Source organism: Myotis nattereri (genome assembly GCF_964212035.1).
Source record: "Myotis nattereri genome assembly, chromosome: 9".
NCBI lineage: Eukaryota > Metazoa > Chordata > Mammalia > Chiroptera > Vespertilionidae > Myotis > Myotis nattereri.
In genome coordinates, this window is record NC_138084.1 from 76145815 (window position 1) to 76162887 (window position 17073).

Sequence of the window (17073 nt, forward strand, 5' to 3'; positions counted from 1 at the left end):
AGTAAATTTAGTTTCAGTTGAGATTGGAAGATAAAACAATTTCCTGTCTCGGCATTCGGATAATTAATGATTACTCAAGTCACTACATTTAAACACAACTAGTCATGAACTGTTCTATCTGCAAGTCATGATGGCATGCATAAGCGAGGCAGAGACACCCAGGAAACACCCAGCAGAGGAATGACTTGCCCAATACAGTTCATCTAACCTGGGAATGCTTCAGGACTCTTTAAACAGCAAACTGAGGCAAAGTAACAAGCATAGCGTCTGGTAAGTGCCAGAAGGGTTTCTCAAAGATCTAGGGGCTGCTTGAGCCAAAATCATCGGGAACCTTGTTAAAATGCACCAAGAGATGAGGAGCTGTTAAATTCTTGGCCCCTTTTTGGGTCTACTGAACCACTATCTCGGAAGATGAAGCTCAGTAACCTACATTGCTAAGAAGCATTCCAGATGATTCTTAGACATACTACAGGCTGAGAATGACTGATCTAACGACTGTTTTAGAATATATAATTCAGAATGGTTAAACGGTACTTAAAAGGGATGTTTGCTGCTTCCTATTACAACTGTGAAGAATACATTCCTACCTGAAGTCAGATAATAAAGAAGAGAGAGCTGGGTATCCCATCTCTACTTGAGCCAGTAAAAAACAAGCCCGCAGTATTCATCTTCACATAAACCCATGTGTAAATATGGAGAGGAACAGATGAACAACTCACAATGCCAATTGTTTACCAAAGTTACACATTAACCTATACAAAAGTTTTATAGGTTATAGAAGACTGATTGACAGATAAGCTAGTCAGAAATATCTAATACACGTTTCATTCAAACACAGATATGTGTGCTCAGATATAGGAACATGAATTTGCATGTCCTGAGACCCTTCTGTACTCAGAGGTGAATAATTATTAAGGTGGTCTAGAGTGTGTGTGTTTCAGACTTGGTGCCAAGTCTGGTTTTAGACACTTAGAAGCTTGCCTAAGCAAGTATCTTAAACCTTGTCAAGGCCCACTATCTATAAAAAGAAGTAATAAGCCCTAGTTGGTTTGGCTCAGTGGATAGAGCATCAGCCTGCGGACTGAAGGGACTCAGGTTCGAATCTGGTAAAGGGCACATATTTCAGTTGTGGGCTCGATCCCCAGTGGGGGCTGTGCAGGAGGCAGCCAATCAATGATATTCCTCTTTCATTGATGTTTTTATCTCTCTAAACCTCTCCACTCCTCTCTCTCTAAAAAGTCAATAAAAACATATTTAAAAAGAAATAATAACACCTTTCTCAGATAAGTGTTAAAGGATTAAATGAGAAAATACCTAGAAAAATGTTTAATGCCAGCACATACTAAGCATTCAGTAAATGTTAGCTATCATCATTAGCTATGAGAACTTTCTGGAGCAGATAGGTAGGCAGTTGGGGAAGTGGGTGACCAGGAAAGAGGTGTGATGTATGTGGTTGTAAATGCAACTGCACTGTAACTTTAACTTACTTTGTACTGTATTAATCCCATTATAAAAATAAATTCCTTCCTATGTGATAGACAATGTATCTTGTCTACATCTTTGCTGCAGAATTCTAAATTGCATATACTTACAATATGGTACTTTATCAAAATTCAAGTTTGAGAAATACATACAGAAAATCCCTACAATGCTTGTGAGCCAAAAAGCACAATGGAACATAAAAATGTGAGTGATGCTGAGAAGGTCAAATAGAAAATCAGCTGCTAAGCATATGTGCAAAAGGACCGCAGAGTACGTACTCAATGATAAATTATGTACTTTAAGTTCAGTAATGCCATTTCGAAGATTTTTTCTGAACTTTTCAAATGAAGTTTCATAGGTTTACATCTTAACCACAATGGAACCCCAGGAAGATATTAACTTCGAATTATTTTTAAAAAGACTTCCATCCCACTTTACCATGTGGCCCATAGGAGTTCCCCATGTTGTATGCAGTTCCGTCTGGGTCATAATGAGGATGTGCAGTTGCTCCATTCACAGCAATGAATTTGCTCCAGTCTACCTGCAAATTGAAGACCATCAGAAAATTTTAAATGTTAACATGGGCAGATCTCTATTTAGATGCGTAAACAGTAGAGATGTGTCAAATACTTTTAAAATAAGATATGAAAACAATAGCCCTAAGTCCTAATATCGCACCTCTGAGAAATCAAAATCATTTTCCCTCCTACAGAAAAATAAACAAAACACCCCCAAAATAAAGAAAAAAACCCCACCACTAACAAATAAAAAATGTACAAAAAGTATTACCCAATAAGGGTAAATTTCCCCCCAAGATCACAGGAAAGCTCAAAGAGTAAGAATTAAAATTAAAGTTCTGGTCTCTCTCTCTCTCTCTCTCTCTCTCTCTCTCTCTCTCTCTCACACACACACACACACACACACACACACACACCCCTACTCCTTTCCCTTCCCCTTTGTCTTCCCCCAGGTGCAGTTACCTTTGCCTTTCTCTCTCCTAAGCTCCAAGGACCCTTCTTCTGTCTCTGTAACTTGTTTCCTGAGTCTACGCCACCCAATTGGCTCACTTCTACTACCTCTGTAACTTTCTAAATAAGCTTTCTCTTATTTAAAAAATTAAGTTAAATTAAAAATCTGGTCCAATTTTTTATTTAACTTTTAATTAATGTGTTAAGTGAAAGTAGTATGGGTCTAGACAATCTCCAGTCCAATTCTACCTGTAGCTAAGAAGAACATGAGCTGACCACAGTAAACGTTTTTGTTTTGTTTTGTTTTTCTTTATATTTTTTATTTTTTTATTTCAGAGAGGAAGGGAGAGAGAGAGAGAGAGAGAGAGAGAGAGAGAGAGAGAGAGAGAGAGAAACAGCAATGATGAGAGATAATCACTGATAGGCTGCCTCCTGCATGCCCCCTACTGGGGATCGAGCCCGCAACCCAAGCACCCTTGACTGGAATAGAACCCGGGACCCTTAAGTCCACAGACTGACACTTTATCCACTAAGCCAAACCAGCTAGGGCGTAAATGTTATTCTGTTTCTCCCTTACCCTAGTCTGCAGGGACTAAGAAAGAAGTCTAAAAGTATGGAAAACCAACCCAAGGTCATTCTAATCAGGACAGAGAGTGCACAGTGGGTATTTGGTTATGTTTGGCTACGGTTCCAATTTCTTATTCAGATATCTACTATGCTGAAAAGTATTTTGAATGAAAAGAAATTTGGGGGTCCATTTTATTCATTTTTTAACCTACATTTTACCTTTTCTGTTTTTTCCAGGGTTTCAATGTCCACTTTATTCATAAAGTTGGTCTCAGTGCTCAGGTAGTAATCACCCTTGTACCGCACATAGTTGACACTGGTGTTGTCAGTTATTGCTGAAACCAAACCCCAGAGTTATTGAAGCACCACAAGAGGAGGGAGAAAGCAGTGCAAACATCCTCTCACACTGAAAAATCTATGTCAAACTCTATATAGAATGTCATATCACATAACAATCTAAATAAGCACCATTATCACCTGCAAATTCTGGGCCAAGTAATAGCTGCTTACCAGGTAGCTCAAATTTGGACATGAAACGTTCAAAAACATTCCTGCATGGATCAGGGAGAGCCAGTGTGCCAAATTCTGAGATCACAATTCGATTCTGAGCACTGTTGGCCTTGTATGTATCACTCTGTAGAAACTTGCTCCTATATGTGACGGTGCCCTTCTCCATCCTAAACTGGTGAAGCAACGCCATCCCATCAAACCAGTGATTGTACCTTCAAATGGGAGCAAAAATAGAAAAACAAATGTTAATAAGAAAAACATGGGGTCAGAATGAGAGATTTCAAATATAGAGATAACGAAATGGAATGGGTTCCCAGCACAGCCCGATTAGTCAGAGAACCTGAAATTAAAGGATGATAGCTTGAGTACATCCTGGAGTACAACAGGACAGAGCAACTTACCTTCTCCTGACCCTTACCCTCTGTCAAAAACCTCACACTTCAGAAGGCTGAAGAAAAATCCTAAGCTGGTGCCTCCTAAAATAATTCTGATCTTTACCGTTGACAAGGAGACAATTCTGAGATGTTCTAAGTTGAATTATAGCAGGCCAGAGTGTAGAAGGAAGAGACGAGAAGGGGTTAGTCAGCTAACTTCAGGGCACAACCAACAAAAGACTGCTTTCATTCCTGAGTGTAAGTGGGAACTTTGAATTAACCTCCAGGTGGCTATTCCCATCACTATCTGAAAGAGACTACCAGGCATCGCCCACTGGAGGAGCCTGTGCTTCTTGCTTACACAGGAACTTTCTACAACCGACCCAAAGGAGCAAACAGACTCTGCATCTATCCCAGAACTGAGCCTCCTTCATCATATCCAACCCACCTTGTCTGTAGCCAACGTAAATTCTTTCCAATGTACATCTTTCTTCCCCCTACCTGATGTATAAAAAGCCCTTCAACGCCAGGACAGCGGGTATACTTGTCTTTCCCACTAGCTGTGCTGGTTGTTTAGACTTCACGCCCCAGCACCTAGTCTTTCTCACTAGCAATGGTCCGATGAATCCTTTAGTTTAAAAAGGCTTTCAGCAGTGGAGGTTCTTTGTTTTACACCCTATAGCCAAGAGAAGAGCATAAGAGGATATGGAATGCTTGACATCTCTCAAATTCAAATGGGATTCTAAGCTTTTAGAAATCTTTATCTTCTTATCTTACATGCATTACATTGTCCATGTACTTTAAATTTATCAAAATTATGCAAAAGTAAACACTAGAAATTATCTATTTTAAAGAGGGAACATTGAAAAACTCTAAGGAAAAGTTTGTGGTTTTGCTTTTAAAAGGGTTTAACATCATATAGTCTTTTCTTTCATATGCTTGACCATTTGAATTCTTAATGTCTTCAGCATGGATAAGCAAGGCAAACATCATTGTCTTAAATGGCAATGGTCCTGAAAGCAGGGATTCAAAGAGATTCAAAGTGTTTACAGTATCATTATTTACAATAACCTAAAGGTGAAAGCAATCCAAGTATCCATCAATGAATGAATGGATAAGCAAAATGTTTACATACAATGTAATACTATTCAGCCTTTAAAAAGAAGGAAATTCTCCAAAAAATAAAAATATAAAACAAAAGTAAAAGGAAGGAAATTCTCTTACATGTTACAACATGGATGAAACTTGAGGACATTATGCTAAATTCAACAAGACACTCACAAAATGACAAATAATGAGAAATAAGAGTTATATGAGGTATCTAAAGTAGTCAAATTCATAGAAAAAGAAAGTAGAATGGTTGGTACCAAGGGCTGGGGGCAGGGGGAAATGGGTAGCTATTGTTTAATGGGTATAGAATTTCCATTTTTACAAAATGTAAAAGTTCTGAAGATCAGTTTCACAACGATGTGAATAAATTTAACACTAACCTGTACACTTAAAAATGCTAAGGTGGCAAATTTTGTGTTATGAGTTGTTTATCACAATAAAAAAAAAATAGGATATAAGAAAGAAAGGGGGGGAAGCAAAGCCCTCTTTACCCAATGATTTCACATGCCATATTTATCATAAACTACATTTCCATAAGTTCTTGGATCTATGTCTGGGCTTTCTGGTCTAAATCACTATTTGTCTATTCATGCACCAATATCACAATGTTTTAATTATAGAGGCTTTATAGTATATTTTAATGTCTGGTAGAGATAATTCCACCACTGAAAATTCTCTTGTTAGTGTTTTCTTGATGTTCTTGCATATTTATTTTTCCATATGAACTTTAGTATCAATTTGTTTACTTCCTTAAAAAACTGTTGGAATTTTTATTAAGATTATATCAAATTTTAAAAATTAATTTATGAAGAACTGATATCTTTATGATGTTGAATCATGCTATTCAAGGACAGAAGATGTCTGGAGAAACCAAGATGGCAGCATAGGTAAACACCGCAAATTGCTGCCTCATCCAACCACTTCAAAAATACAACTAAAAGACAAAACGGACATCATCCAGAACCACAGGAAGGCTGGCTGAGTGGAAATTCTACAACTAGGAGGAAAGAGAAAAGCACACTGAGACTCAGAGGAGGTACGGAAGTAAAGTGCAGAGGTACGGAGGTGCACGTGGAAAGGGCTGGCAACTGAGGACACGGTTGTCTTTTTCAATCGGGAGGGAGTCTCAAGCTCCCGACTGCTCTGAACTCCAGTTCCAGGTGAGTCTCTGGGGACCCAGACTCATACGGGGAGAAACTGGACTGTCTGGCAGCGGGCGGAACTCGAGGGCGGCTTTCTCTCAGAGGTGCTTGCAGCGCTTACCACGGGACACTGAGAAGTGGGGCCTCTTAGGGTAGGAGTGAGGAGCAGTACTAGCTGCTTGCTCCGCCCTGTAGATCCCCTGAGACCCCACCCCACCCAAGGTGTGCACAGAGTCTTTTGCATCTGAAAGGCCTGGCCCTTTGCAATCTGAAAATTACCTAACAAACTGAAGCTGGGTCAGAGAGACCCAGAACTTCCAAAAGAAGGCCAAAGGCCCCACAGCAGCTTGCACTGCTTCACAGCTAGGCCTCATCTGGGCACCTCCAAACCCCAAACAAAGAAGAGGAATCTGCAGATCTCTCCATAGCTCCTGTTGGGTAGCCTCAGACAGAGGCTAAATTAGCACCCCCTTAGAGATCCAAGAGCCAGTGTACCCAGAGGTCAGAGTGGGGCCATCCAGATTACAACTCCTCAGATCCATAAGGGACACACTCAGGGAGCAGACTCAGTGAGTACCAAAGCCCCACTGAAGCAAGTCTTGCCCCATAAGGGTGTCTCCAGGACAGAAGTTCTCCCACTGCAGACACAGCTGATTCTCACAGCCAATTGGCCTGGAGGTCAATTCTTCCCAGTGATACCTATAGCAATCAAGGCTTAACTACAACAAGACTGTGCACAAAGCCCATAAAGGGGTGCACCAAGAGTGTTCACCTCAGGTAATTGGGGAGGCTGAGCCACTGGGCCCTATAGGACACCTAGCACAGAAAGCCACTCTATCAACACAGGGAAGCAGCCAAAATGCGGAGACAAAGAAACAGGTCACAAATGACAGAAATGGAGGAAAGCAAACTACTGGATATAGAGTTCAAAACCACACTTATAAGGTTCTTCAAGAATTTTCTAGAAACCACTGATAAATTTAGTGAGACCCTCAAGAAATCTAGTGAGACCCTCAAGGTTATGAAAAAAGATCAACTAGAAATTAAGCATACACTGACTGAAATAAAGAATATTATACAGACTCCCAACAGCAGACTAGAGGATCACAAGAATCAAGTCAAAGATTTGAAATACGAAGAAGCAAAAAACACCCAACCAGAAAAACAAAAAGAAAAAAGAATCCAAAAATATGAAGATAGTGTAAGGAGCCTCTGGGACAACATCAAGCGTACCAACATCCGAATTATGGGGGTGCCAGAAGAAGAGAGAGAGCAAGATATTGAAAACCTATTTGAAGAAATAATGACAGAAAACTTCCCCTAACTGGTGAAAGAAATAGACTTACAAGTCCAGGAAGCGCAGAGAACCCCAAACAAAAGGAATCCAAAGAGGACCACACCAAGACACATCATAATTAAAATGCCAAGAGCAAAAGACAAAGAGAGAATCTTAAAAGCAGCGAGAGAAAAACAGTCAGTTACCTACAAGGGAGTACCCATACGACTGTCAGCTGATTTCTCAACAGAAACTATGCAGGCCAGAAGGGAGTGGCAAGAAATATTCAAAGTGATGAACAGCAAGAACCTACAACCAAGATTACTTTACCCAGTAAAGCTATCATTCAGAATTGAAGGTCAGATAAAGAGCTTCATAGATAAGAAAAAGCTAAAGGAGTTCATCATCACCAAACCAGTCTTATATGAAATGCTGAAAGATATCCTTTAAGAAGAGGAAGAAGAAGAAAAAGGTAAAGATACAAATTATGAACAACAAATACACATCTATCAACAAGTGAATCTAAAAATCAAGTGAATAAATAATCTGATGAACAGAATAAACTGGTGAATATAATAGAATCAGGGGCATAGAAAGGGAGTGGACAGACTATTCTTGGAGGGGAAAGGAGTGTGGGGGCGCAGGAAGAGACTGGAGAAAAATCGTACACCTATGGATGAGGACAGTTGGGGGGGGCGGGTAGGGGCAGAGGGTGGGGTGGGAACCGGGTGGGAAAAAAGAGGAACAACTGTAATAATCTGAACAATAAAGATTTAATTTTAAAAAATAAATAAATATAAATAAAAATGGAAAGAAGATATCTTTACATTTAATTGTGTCCTTCAGAAGTATTTTAATTTGCACATTTCTTATTAAGTTCACTTTTAAGTATTTAATGTTTTTTGTTGCTATTGTATTTGAGGTTTTTTTTTCTTACCAATATGTCCCCTAACTTGCTATGGTTTGTGTATATGAAAGTTATTGATTTCAGTATGTTAATTTTACATCCTGCTACCTTACCATTCATTGTTTGAGTTAGTCATTGATGCTCTATGGTTTTCCAGGTTTCCCATGATATCAACCACAAAGAAAGATAATTTTATTTTACTAAACCTTGTGCCTATAATCAATTTCCTATAGTCTAATTTTATTGGTTACATCTGGTAGAATATCAGTGAAGTGACTATCCCTGCCTTGTTCCTGTCTTAGAAAAATACTTGTAATATGACTATATATATATATATATCCATACACACAATACTTATATAAACATATGTATATATGAAAATATGTGTGTATAGATATATGTTAAAGTATTCATCAAGTTCTATTTTCTTGAGTATTGTTATAAGGAATGGATGTTGAATTTTGACAAAAATTTTGTCAGTATTTATGGAGTTAATCCTATGATTAGTTTTCCTGAAACCTATTAATATGGCATATAATATTAAGGGATCTCTAATAATATGGGATATGATAATAAGAGATAATAATGTACCTTGCATTCTTAGAATTAATCCTACCTAGTGAATTATATTTGTAATGTATTGTTGGATTCTGTTTATTAATAAAATATTTATTAGTACTATGGTAGTACTATATATTTTGTATGTTTTCAAGGATATTCATAAAAATATGAATAAATAATGGTTTTCTTTCTTAATGTATTTTTATTGATTTCAGAGAAGGAAAGAGAGATAGAAACATCAAGGATAAGAGAGAATCATTAATTGGCTGCCTCCTGCACATCCCACACTGGGGATTGAGCCCACAACCTGGATATGTGCCCTGACACAAATCGAACTATGACCTCCTGGTTCATAGGTCGATGCTCAACCACTGAGCCACACCAACCAGGCAATGGTTTTCTTTTTTGCATCATCTTTATAGTATATAGACATCAAAATTATCCTTACTCCATAAAAACAAATGGGTAGTTTCCCTTCATTTTCAATTCTCTAAAGTAATGTTTGGAGCACTGGGATTATCTAATATTTGAAGATTTAGGAGAATTTCCCTGTGAAATATTTCCCTGGTGCTTTTTTTGAGAAATAGTTCCTTAATGAGTTTCTCTTTTTCCTCTACAAAAATTGATTGGTTTGAATTTTCTGTCTCTGTCAATTTTGATCATCTGTATTTCCCTGGGAAACTAGCTATTTCATCAAGATTTTCATATGTATTTGCAAAGAGGCCTGAAAAGTCTTTTGTAATTTTTAATGTTTCAACGGTTTCTTTCTCATTGTCATTTCTTATTTTTGTGCATTTGTGCTTTCTCCCTTTTTCTTTATCATGTGAGCTAGTAATTTTTCTATTTTGGCAATATTTTTCAAAAACATTAAAAACAAAAGTTTCAATAATTCTTGCTATTCTGGTCTAAATCCCTCTAAAACCACAATATATAGAATCAAAATATTTTGGGTATAAAACCAGACACTTAGCTTTCTCATTTAACATATTTCATATTCTTTTCTTTCCTTCTTAGTTTTCTTTGTTACAATCTCATATTTTTGACCCACATTGAGCTGTCAACCAAAATCCCTCAGTAATTTTTAAACATTCTGCTGTTAAACCACATCTCTTTCATCCTTGTGCTTGTAAAATTTGTTTTCCTCGTCCATATTTACATTTAATAATGATTTCCTCTAGAAGTGCTCAACTTTTTAGATTCCATCTCCCAAAGCCCCTGCAAACCCTGTCCTTTCATGCATTCATTTATTCAAATCAACCAATACAGGCAGGAACTGTTCCAAACCCAGCGCTTACAGGCACATAAATAACTATGGCACAAAGTGATTGCTGCAGCAATGGGGAAATGTTAAAAATGCTATTCATGCACAGAAGGAACAACAGGATGGAAGGATGTCGGCGTCAGGAGGGATCAAAAGGCTCAAAACATTTGGTTGGTTTGTTAAGGATGTTTGCAAAGCCATGAAGAAGAGAAGGGCATCCTAGGGACAGGAGAGCGAGAGCGGGAGGAGGGAGAGAGGGAGGGAGGGAGGGAGGGAGGGAGGGAGGGAGGGAGGGAGGGAGGGAGGGAGGAAGGAAGGAAGGAAGGAAGGAAGGAAGGAAGGAAGGAAGGAAGGAAGGAAGGAAGGAAAGAGCTGTGAAGGCATGCGGTATCTTGGAGGAATAGCCAGTTAATAAATTAGTGTGTGGGCAGAGCCATCAGTGGCAGGCAATGAGGGTAGAGAAATAGGTCAGCACAAACCTACCAGCACTTAGACTTAGGGCTTAAGATCTTCAGCAGCAAAGCCTGGAGCTTTGAAACAGGAGAGTGAAACTGTGAGACTCGCACCTTAGAAAAGTCACTCCAGACACAGAGGAGAACATGGGGTAGAAAGAGGAGCATCCAGATCTGCAGAAACCAATGAGAAGACGAGGCAACAACTCCCGTGAGAGAAGATGGGAGCCTGAATTGAAGCAGCATAGTTAGAAAAGCACAAATTCCAGAAACAAATCAGAGGCGAATGATAGGATGTGGGCAGTGACAAAAAGAGAGGCTCCAAAAAGTCATGCCTGAATGACTGGCTGATGACACTACATTAACTGAGAAAGGGAATATGTGAAGAGGAAGTATTGGGAAAAAGAAATAGTTTGGTTTTGAATAAGAGTCTGAGCTCTTTGTAAAACATAAAAAAGGCAAAATCCATGTCTAGAGCACAAGAGATGGGAGCGAGGTGGGAGGTACATGTTTGAGAGTATGTATGTGTGGTAGGTATAGCCATAGGTGTGAGATATAATAACTACCATCTACTGAGCACTGACTACACACCAGAACTGTGCTAAGGACTTCACCACATCTTTTCATTTGTTTGTTTTCTCTCTCTCTCTCCCCTCTCTCTCTCTCTCTCTGTCTCTCTCTCTCTCTCTTTCACACACACACACACACACACATTAATCCTGTGAGAAACTATCTTTCTCATGTCATACACATGGAAACCAAGGTTCAAAACAACAAAAACCCCAGTCACAAGGCTGCTAACTGTCAGGACAAGAATCTGAACTCAATGTTGACTCCAAATCCTGGGCTTACAAGTGAACTATGAGAAGTTATTTGGCAGGAAAGGGAGGAGACGGAAAGGAAAGAAGAGATTAACAATGTACTAAGTGGCAATTTTTGTCAGCTACTAAAAGAGACTTTATACATGCCTGTCTCCTTTACTCTTCATACCCAGCCATTAAAATTGATATTAATCCCCATTTTCCATATGGGAAACCTTACTCAAGGTCATAGCACTGATAACTGGTGAAATGGGATTTGAACCCACTGCACCATACTCCAAATAATTTAGTATTTCTACAATACCAAAGAAAGCATACAATGAGAGAAAAGAAGTGAAAATTCAGTGCAGAGGATGGGATATAGCAACAGTAAAGAAACAAGTGAAGTGAATTGAGCAACAAAAAAATGATTCTAGGACATGTAACCAGTGGGTAGAGGAAATATGGGAATCCAGGGATGAGAGAATTTTAAGACAGGTGATCAGTTAGGTCAAATGCTGTAAACAGTCCAGCTGAGGACTAAGAAGCCCATTTCATTTAATAATTAACAGGTTTTGATAACCTTTGAGAACAGATGCTGTAGCATGGTGGGGTTAAAAGTCAGATGTCAATGAACTAAGAAGACCTCAGAGAGCATATAACCAGCAGTGAGGGGAGGAGAAAGGGTAGCTAGAGAGGAAGATGAATAGAGAATGAGGGTGTTTTAGGATGACAGGAAACTTGTTGGCTGGGGTGTGGGGTTAGTAAGGAGGAACAGATACAAAGGGAGGGGTGTGAACAATGCAGCAAGGTTCCAGGAGAGAGGAAGAGGCCACTTCCTGCTCTGATTGTGAGGAGGCAGGAATACATACCTACAAATAGGTACAGACCTGGGGAATGTGGAGAGGGGGAAGAAGGAAGTTGAAGGAGCCCAAAATCTAAATAAATGCCCCTTCATTCATTATGAAGTAGGCAGTTTATCTGCTGAGAGTGAAAGGAACGGGAGGAGGCTTCTAGAAAGGAACCCTGTGGGAGACTGGAAAGAACAATGATGGCACCAAGGACTCAATAGGGCTGGAAATCATAATTGTGCCACTGAGTCAATCAGCAAGGCTATGTGATTTCCTCTAGAACAGTGGTTCTCAACCTTCCTAATGCCGTGACCCTTTAATACAGTTCCTCATGTTGTGGTAACCCCCAACCATAAAGTTATTTTTGTTGATACTTCATAACTGTAATTTTACTACTGTTATGAATTGTAATGTAAATATCTGATATGCAGGATGTATTTTCATTGAACAAATTGAACATAATTAAAGCAAAGTGATTAATCACAAAAACAGTATGTAATTATATATGTGTTTTCTGATAGTCTTAGGCAACCCCTGTGAAATGGTCGTTCGACCCCCAAAGGGGTCGCAACCCACAGGTTGAGAACCGCTGCTCTAGAAGGTCTCAGCAGACCTGGGGGGTGAGTGGAGGAAACCAATATGGGCTAACTTAGGACTGGAATTGGTCAGAGGAAATACAGTGATCACCAGGAAGTGAGGGTGGTGTGAGAATACATTTGAAGTGACTGATTGTGGAATCTGCACCAGATAGAAGAAATTAAGGAGAGCTGATAAACTGAGAGGACAGAGAAGAGTAGAGAACTTGATGCTCCTCAACATAAGTTTAATAGGAATGGAGGTGTGTGGAGATTGGGGTGTTAAGCAGAGAGTAAACGTTCAGAGTTCAAGATTTCAAGGGCAGGGCAATTCTGTGCAGTAAGTTCCAGGATACAGCCTCACTATGTGGCATTGTTGTAGCATCACAGAGGGGGACAATCATTGCTGTGGGGATGGTCAAGGAACTGGACTTGACTATCTTCATCATGGATCTTGAAGTCATTCCAAGCAAGCTAACCTACCGGTTGGAGCATCTGTCCCCTGGTGGTCAGTGCACATCATAGCGACTGGTCAACCAGTTGACTGTCTGCCCCCTGGTTATCAGTGCATGTCATAGTGAGCAGTTGAACAGCCTTAGCATATCATTAGCATATTTCACTTTGATTGGTTGTTCAGTTGTTCTGCCGTTCGGTCTATTTGCATATTACCCCTTTATTATGTAGGAGATATATATATACTAGAGGCCTGTCCCCTCAGCCCAGCCTGCACCCTCTCCAATCCAGGATCCCTCTCACAATCCTGGACCACTGGCTCCTAATCGCTTACCTGTTTGCCTGCCTGGTCAACCCTAACTGCCCCTGATTGCCCCTTCTGGCCTGATTGCCCCTCACTGCCTCTGCGTGCTGGCCTGATCACCCCTAACTGCCCCCCTGCTAGCCTGGTCACCCCTAACTACACCCTGCTGCCAGCCAGGTCGCCCCCAACTGCCCCTCCCCACCAGCCTGGTCACCCTTTACTGCCCCCATGCCAGCTGGTTGCCCCCAACTGCCCTTCCTGCTGGCCTGGTCACCCCTCACTAACCCCCCTGCTGGCCTGGTCGCCCCACACAGCCTGCTTGTTCAATCATTTGGTTGTCCCTCACTAACCCCCTGCCAGCCTGGTCATAGGCAGCCATCTTGTGAGGGCGTGAAGGTTAATTTGCATATTACCTCTTTATTATATAGGATATTTACTGAGAGCTATTTAAGTTCAGGGCACTATCCTAGATATTGGGCATATGGGGTGAACAAGAAAAAGTCTCTGCCCTCATGGAACTTACTTTCTAGTGGAGAAACAAACAATAATAAACAAATAAAAACAACATTGGTAGTACTAAGCAAAGAATTAAAATACCTGTTATGTTATAGGTTATATAATAAAAAACAGCCTTTTTAGATTGGGAAATCAGGGAAGGCTCAAAGGACATGAAATCTGAGCTGATATCTGAATGATAAGAATCAGACTTTGGAAGAGAGATATGCCTAGCTAAAGTAAAGACCCTGAGCGAAAATAAACATGCCTGATTTGAGGAACTGAAAGAGCCAACGTGTCTGGGAGGCATTGGTGAGGGCACTTCTGAAGTGAAGACACTGCCCCTTCCTTCAGGAACTTGTGGTGAAGTAGAGCTCAGCACAGACAGTTCTGACACTTCTCCTTTGGCATAAACCTTCAGAGAACTTCAAATTCGTTATACCTACTGAGTAAAAATGTCAACATTTTAAACAGAAGTAAGTCTCCATTTCTTTCCCTATAGGCTGGTTTCCTCTTCTGGAGCCAAAGAGATTGCATGGCAATGTTAGCCTCAGAGAGGAAGCAGATATTAATGCATATTCCATAGAACAAGTTCATGCTAAGAAATCCAAACTCTTCCAAAAATCAAGGCTTACTTGTCCTTCCCAAACTCAAACTTCCCAGGTCCAATTCGAAGTAGAGAGCCATTGAGCCACTTGGGGAAATGTCCTCGGACTTGGGCAGAGATGGTCTGTGGAGTCTCCTCCACTGTGGCTATTAGGGGCGCAATACAGGGAAGACCCTCCTGCTTACAGGAAACAGCTTTTGTCTGATGACTGTTGTCCATGTACTTCTTTAAAACTGTGAAGAGAACATCAAAAGCACAACAAATATTTACCAATCTTCTATAAACATGCCTATTTCTCCCTCCTGGTCAGGGAAATGTAAAACCAACACCAAATATAGTCTCCAAATCCCTCCCTCTCCTTCCTCATTCTCAGTTCAATTCTTTGATTCACCATTTTTTGACAATCCTTTTTGTATTCTTGCAGTACAAATCTGCTTGAGAATTAACTCAGGACTTTAATTATTATCATTTGTCATAGTTGAACAATGATCATCTTTTCACAAGGCGGAATCTAACCCAAGATGGACTAATAGCAACCTCATTATAATGATAAAAATGACCACTATTCAATATTATCATAATTATATTGACCTCAGTACTTCATATACATCAGAATGCGATCCCAAAAAATTCATAGGGATTTATGGAGCATTTAGTAGGATCTACAATTTAATTTCTTCTATTTTAACGTACACATAAATGTACATGGCATTTTCTAGGAGAAGGGTGTCATAAAACAAACTATGCAGTGATATCTGGTCTAAAATTACCTAAAGTTCGTAAACCACGAGAAAAAATCATTAATATATAACAAAGAGCTGAAAATTGTTCCTATTATTTCATATTTACTTAGTGTTCACAAGGCAGCATTGCCTCACACAGAGGGGTGGCCAAATATATACCTAACTATGTACTTGGAAACACAGTCCTTTATTTTATTTCATGAAACTGGAATAGTGATATAAAAATCTAAACTAGAATATACATACAGACACTATTCCTCTGAAGTGAGATTTGCATTCTTTTAGCAAACTCTTTTGCAGTATTATATCTATTATCCCATTTCTTTCAAATCGTTCAAAAATTTAGTTTACAGAAACACCTATCAGAAAGGATATATGTCCCCCTATGTTCATAGCAGCACAATTTACACTAGCTAAGATCTGGAAACAACCTAAGTGCCCATCAGCAGATGAGTGGATTAAAAACAGTGGTACATCTACACAATGGAATACTACACTGCTATAAAAAAGAAGGAGCTCTTACCATTTGCATCAGCATGGATGGACCTGGAGAGCACTATGCTAAGCGAAATAAGCCAGTAGAAGAAAGATAAATATCACATGATCTCGCTCATTTGTGGAATATGTGAGTTTTGTTCAACATAAACTGATGAACAAAAATAGATCCAGAGACAGAGAAGCATCAAACAGACCACCAAACCTCAGAGGGAAGGCAGGGGAAGCTGAGGGGAGTGGGTAAGAGATCAACCAAAGGATTTGTATGCATGCATATAAGCATAACCAATGGACACAGACACTAGGGGGTGAGGACATGTGCTGGGGGGTGGGAGTGGCTGGGGAAAGGTCAGTGGGGGGAAAAGGAGGCATATGTAATACTTTAATCAATAAAGAATTTTTAAAAATTAGTTTAAAGCACATGAAACCTGCTTCACCATATGTAACAATTCAGTTAAACCCGACTGGTTCCTGACTTCCAAAATAAAATTTACTTTTACCCTGAATGCCCTTCCCGATAATCTATCCCTAAGGAAATTTCATCTATTGCTCAAAGCCTATTTTTAAATACCACTTTGAAGAAAAAAAAAAAAAAAAAGGGCAGCATATTGTAATACTTGAGTGTGGAACCAGTCTCTGCCTGGCTCCAGAATGCTTGGGTTCAAATCTTAGCCTATCATTTTCCAAATAAATAGCCTGAGCTAGATAATTAACCTCTTTGTGCTATTCTTTCCTTTCTAAGATGGGAATAATAATAATTCTTATTGCTCCTAAGGATACAAATAATAAATGAATTAGGTTATGTAAAGTTTTAGAAATTGTAAATATTTTTTAAAAAGTTAGCTATTATTCATGTAGCTTTTTTTAAGCCTTACCCCAAGATATGTTTTATTGATTTTTAGAGAGAGAGGAAGGAAGGGAGGGAGAGAGAGAAACATCAGTTGCCCTGACCAGGGATGGAACCCACAAACCAGGTATGTGCCCTGACTGGGAATCAAACCCACAATCTTTCGTGTACAGGACAATGTTCCAACCAACTAAGCCAACCTGACCAGGACTATTCATGTAACTTTTGATGATCAATCAACAAAGTGTTGGGCACTGCTGAGAGATAAAAAAGTACTAGAGCCCTGATGTAAA

At 39.6% G+C, this 17073-nt stretch overlaps 1 protein-coding gene across 1 annotated transcript in view; it reads right to left on the minus strand.

Moving 5' to 3' along the window:
• BCO2 (beta-carotene oxygenase 2) overlaps nucleotides 1–14923 on the minus strand; it is a 48653-nt gene extending 33730 nt beyond the window's left edge. The window contains exons 1-4 of the mRNA XM_081099517.1: nucleotides 14724–14923; nucleotides 3528–3739; nucleotides 3237–3352; nucleotides 1921–2023 (exon numbers count right to left, since the gene is read on the minus strand). Coding sequence (XP_080955643.1) covers nucleotides 1921–2023; nucleotides 3237–3352; nucleotides 3528–3739; nucleotides 14724–14914 — 622 coding nt within the window. The 5' untranslated portion in view covers nucleotides 14915–14923. The remainder of the gene's footprint in view (nucleotides 1–1920; nucleotides 2024–3236; nucleotides 3353–3527; nucleotides 3740–14723) is intronic.
• Between the last annotated feature and the right edge of the window lie 2150 nt (nucleotides 14924–17073).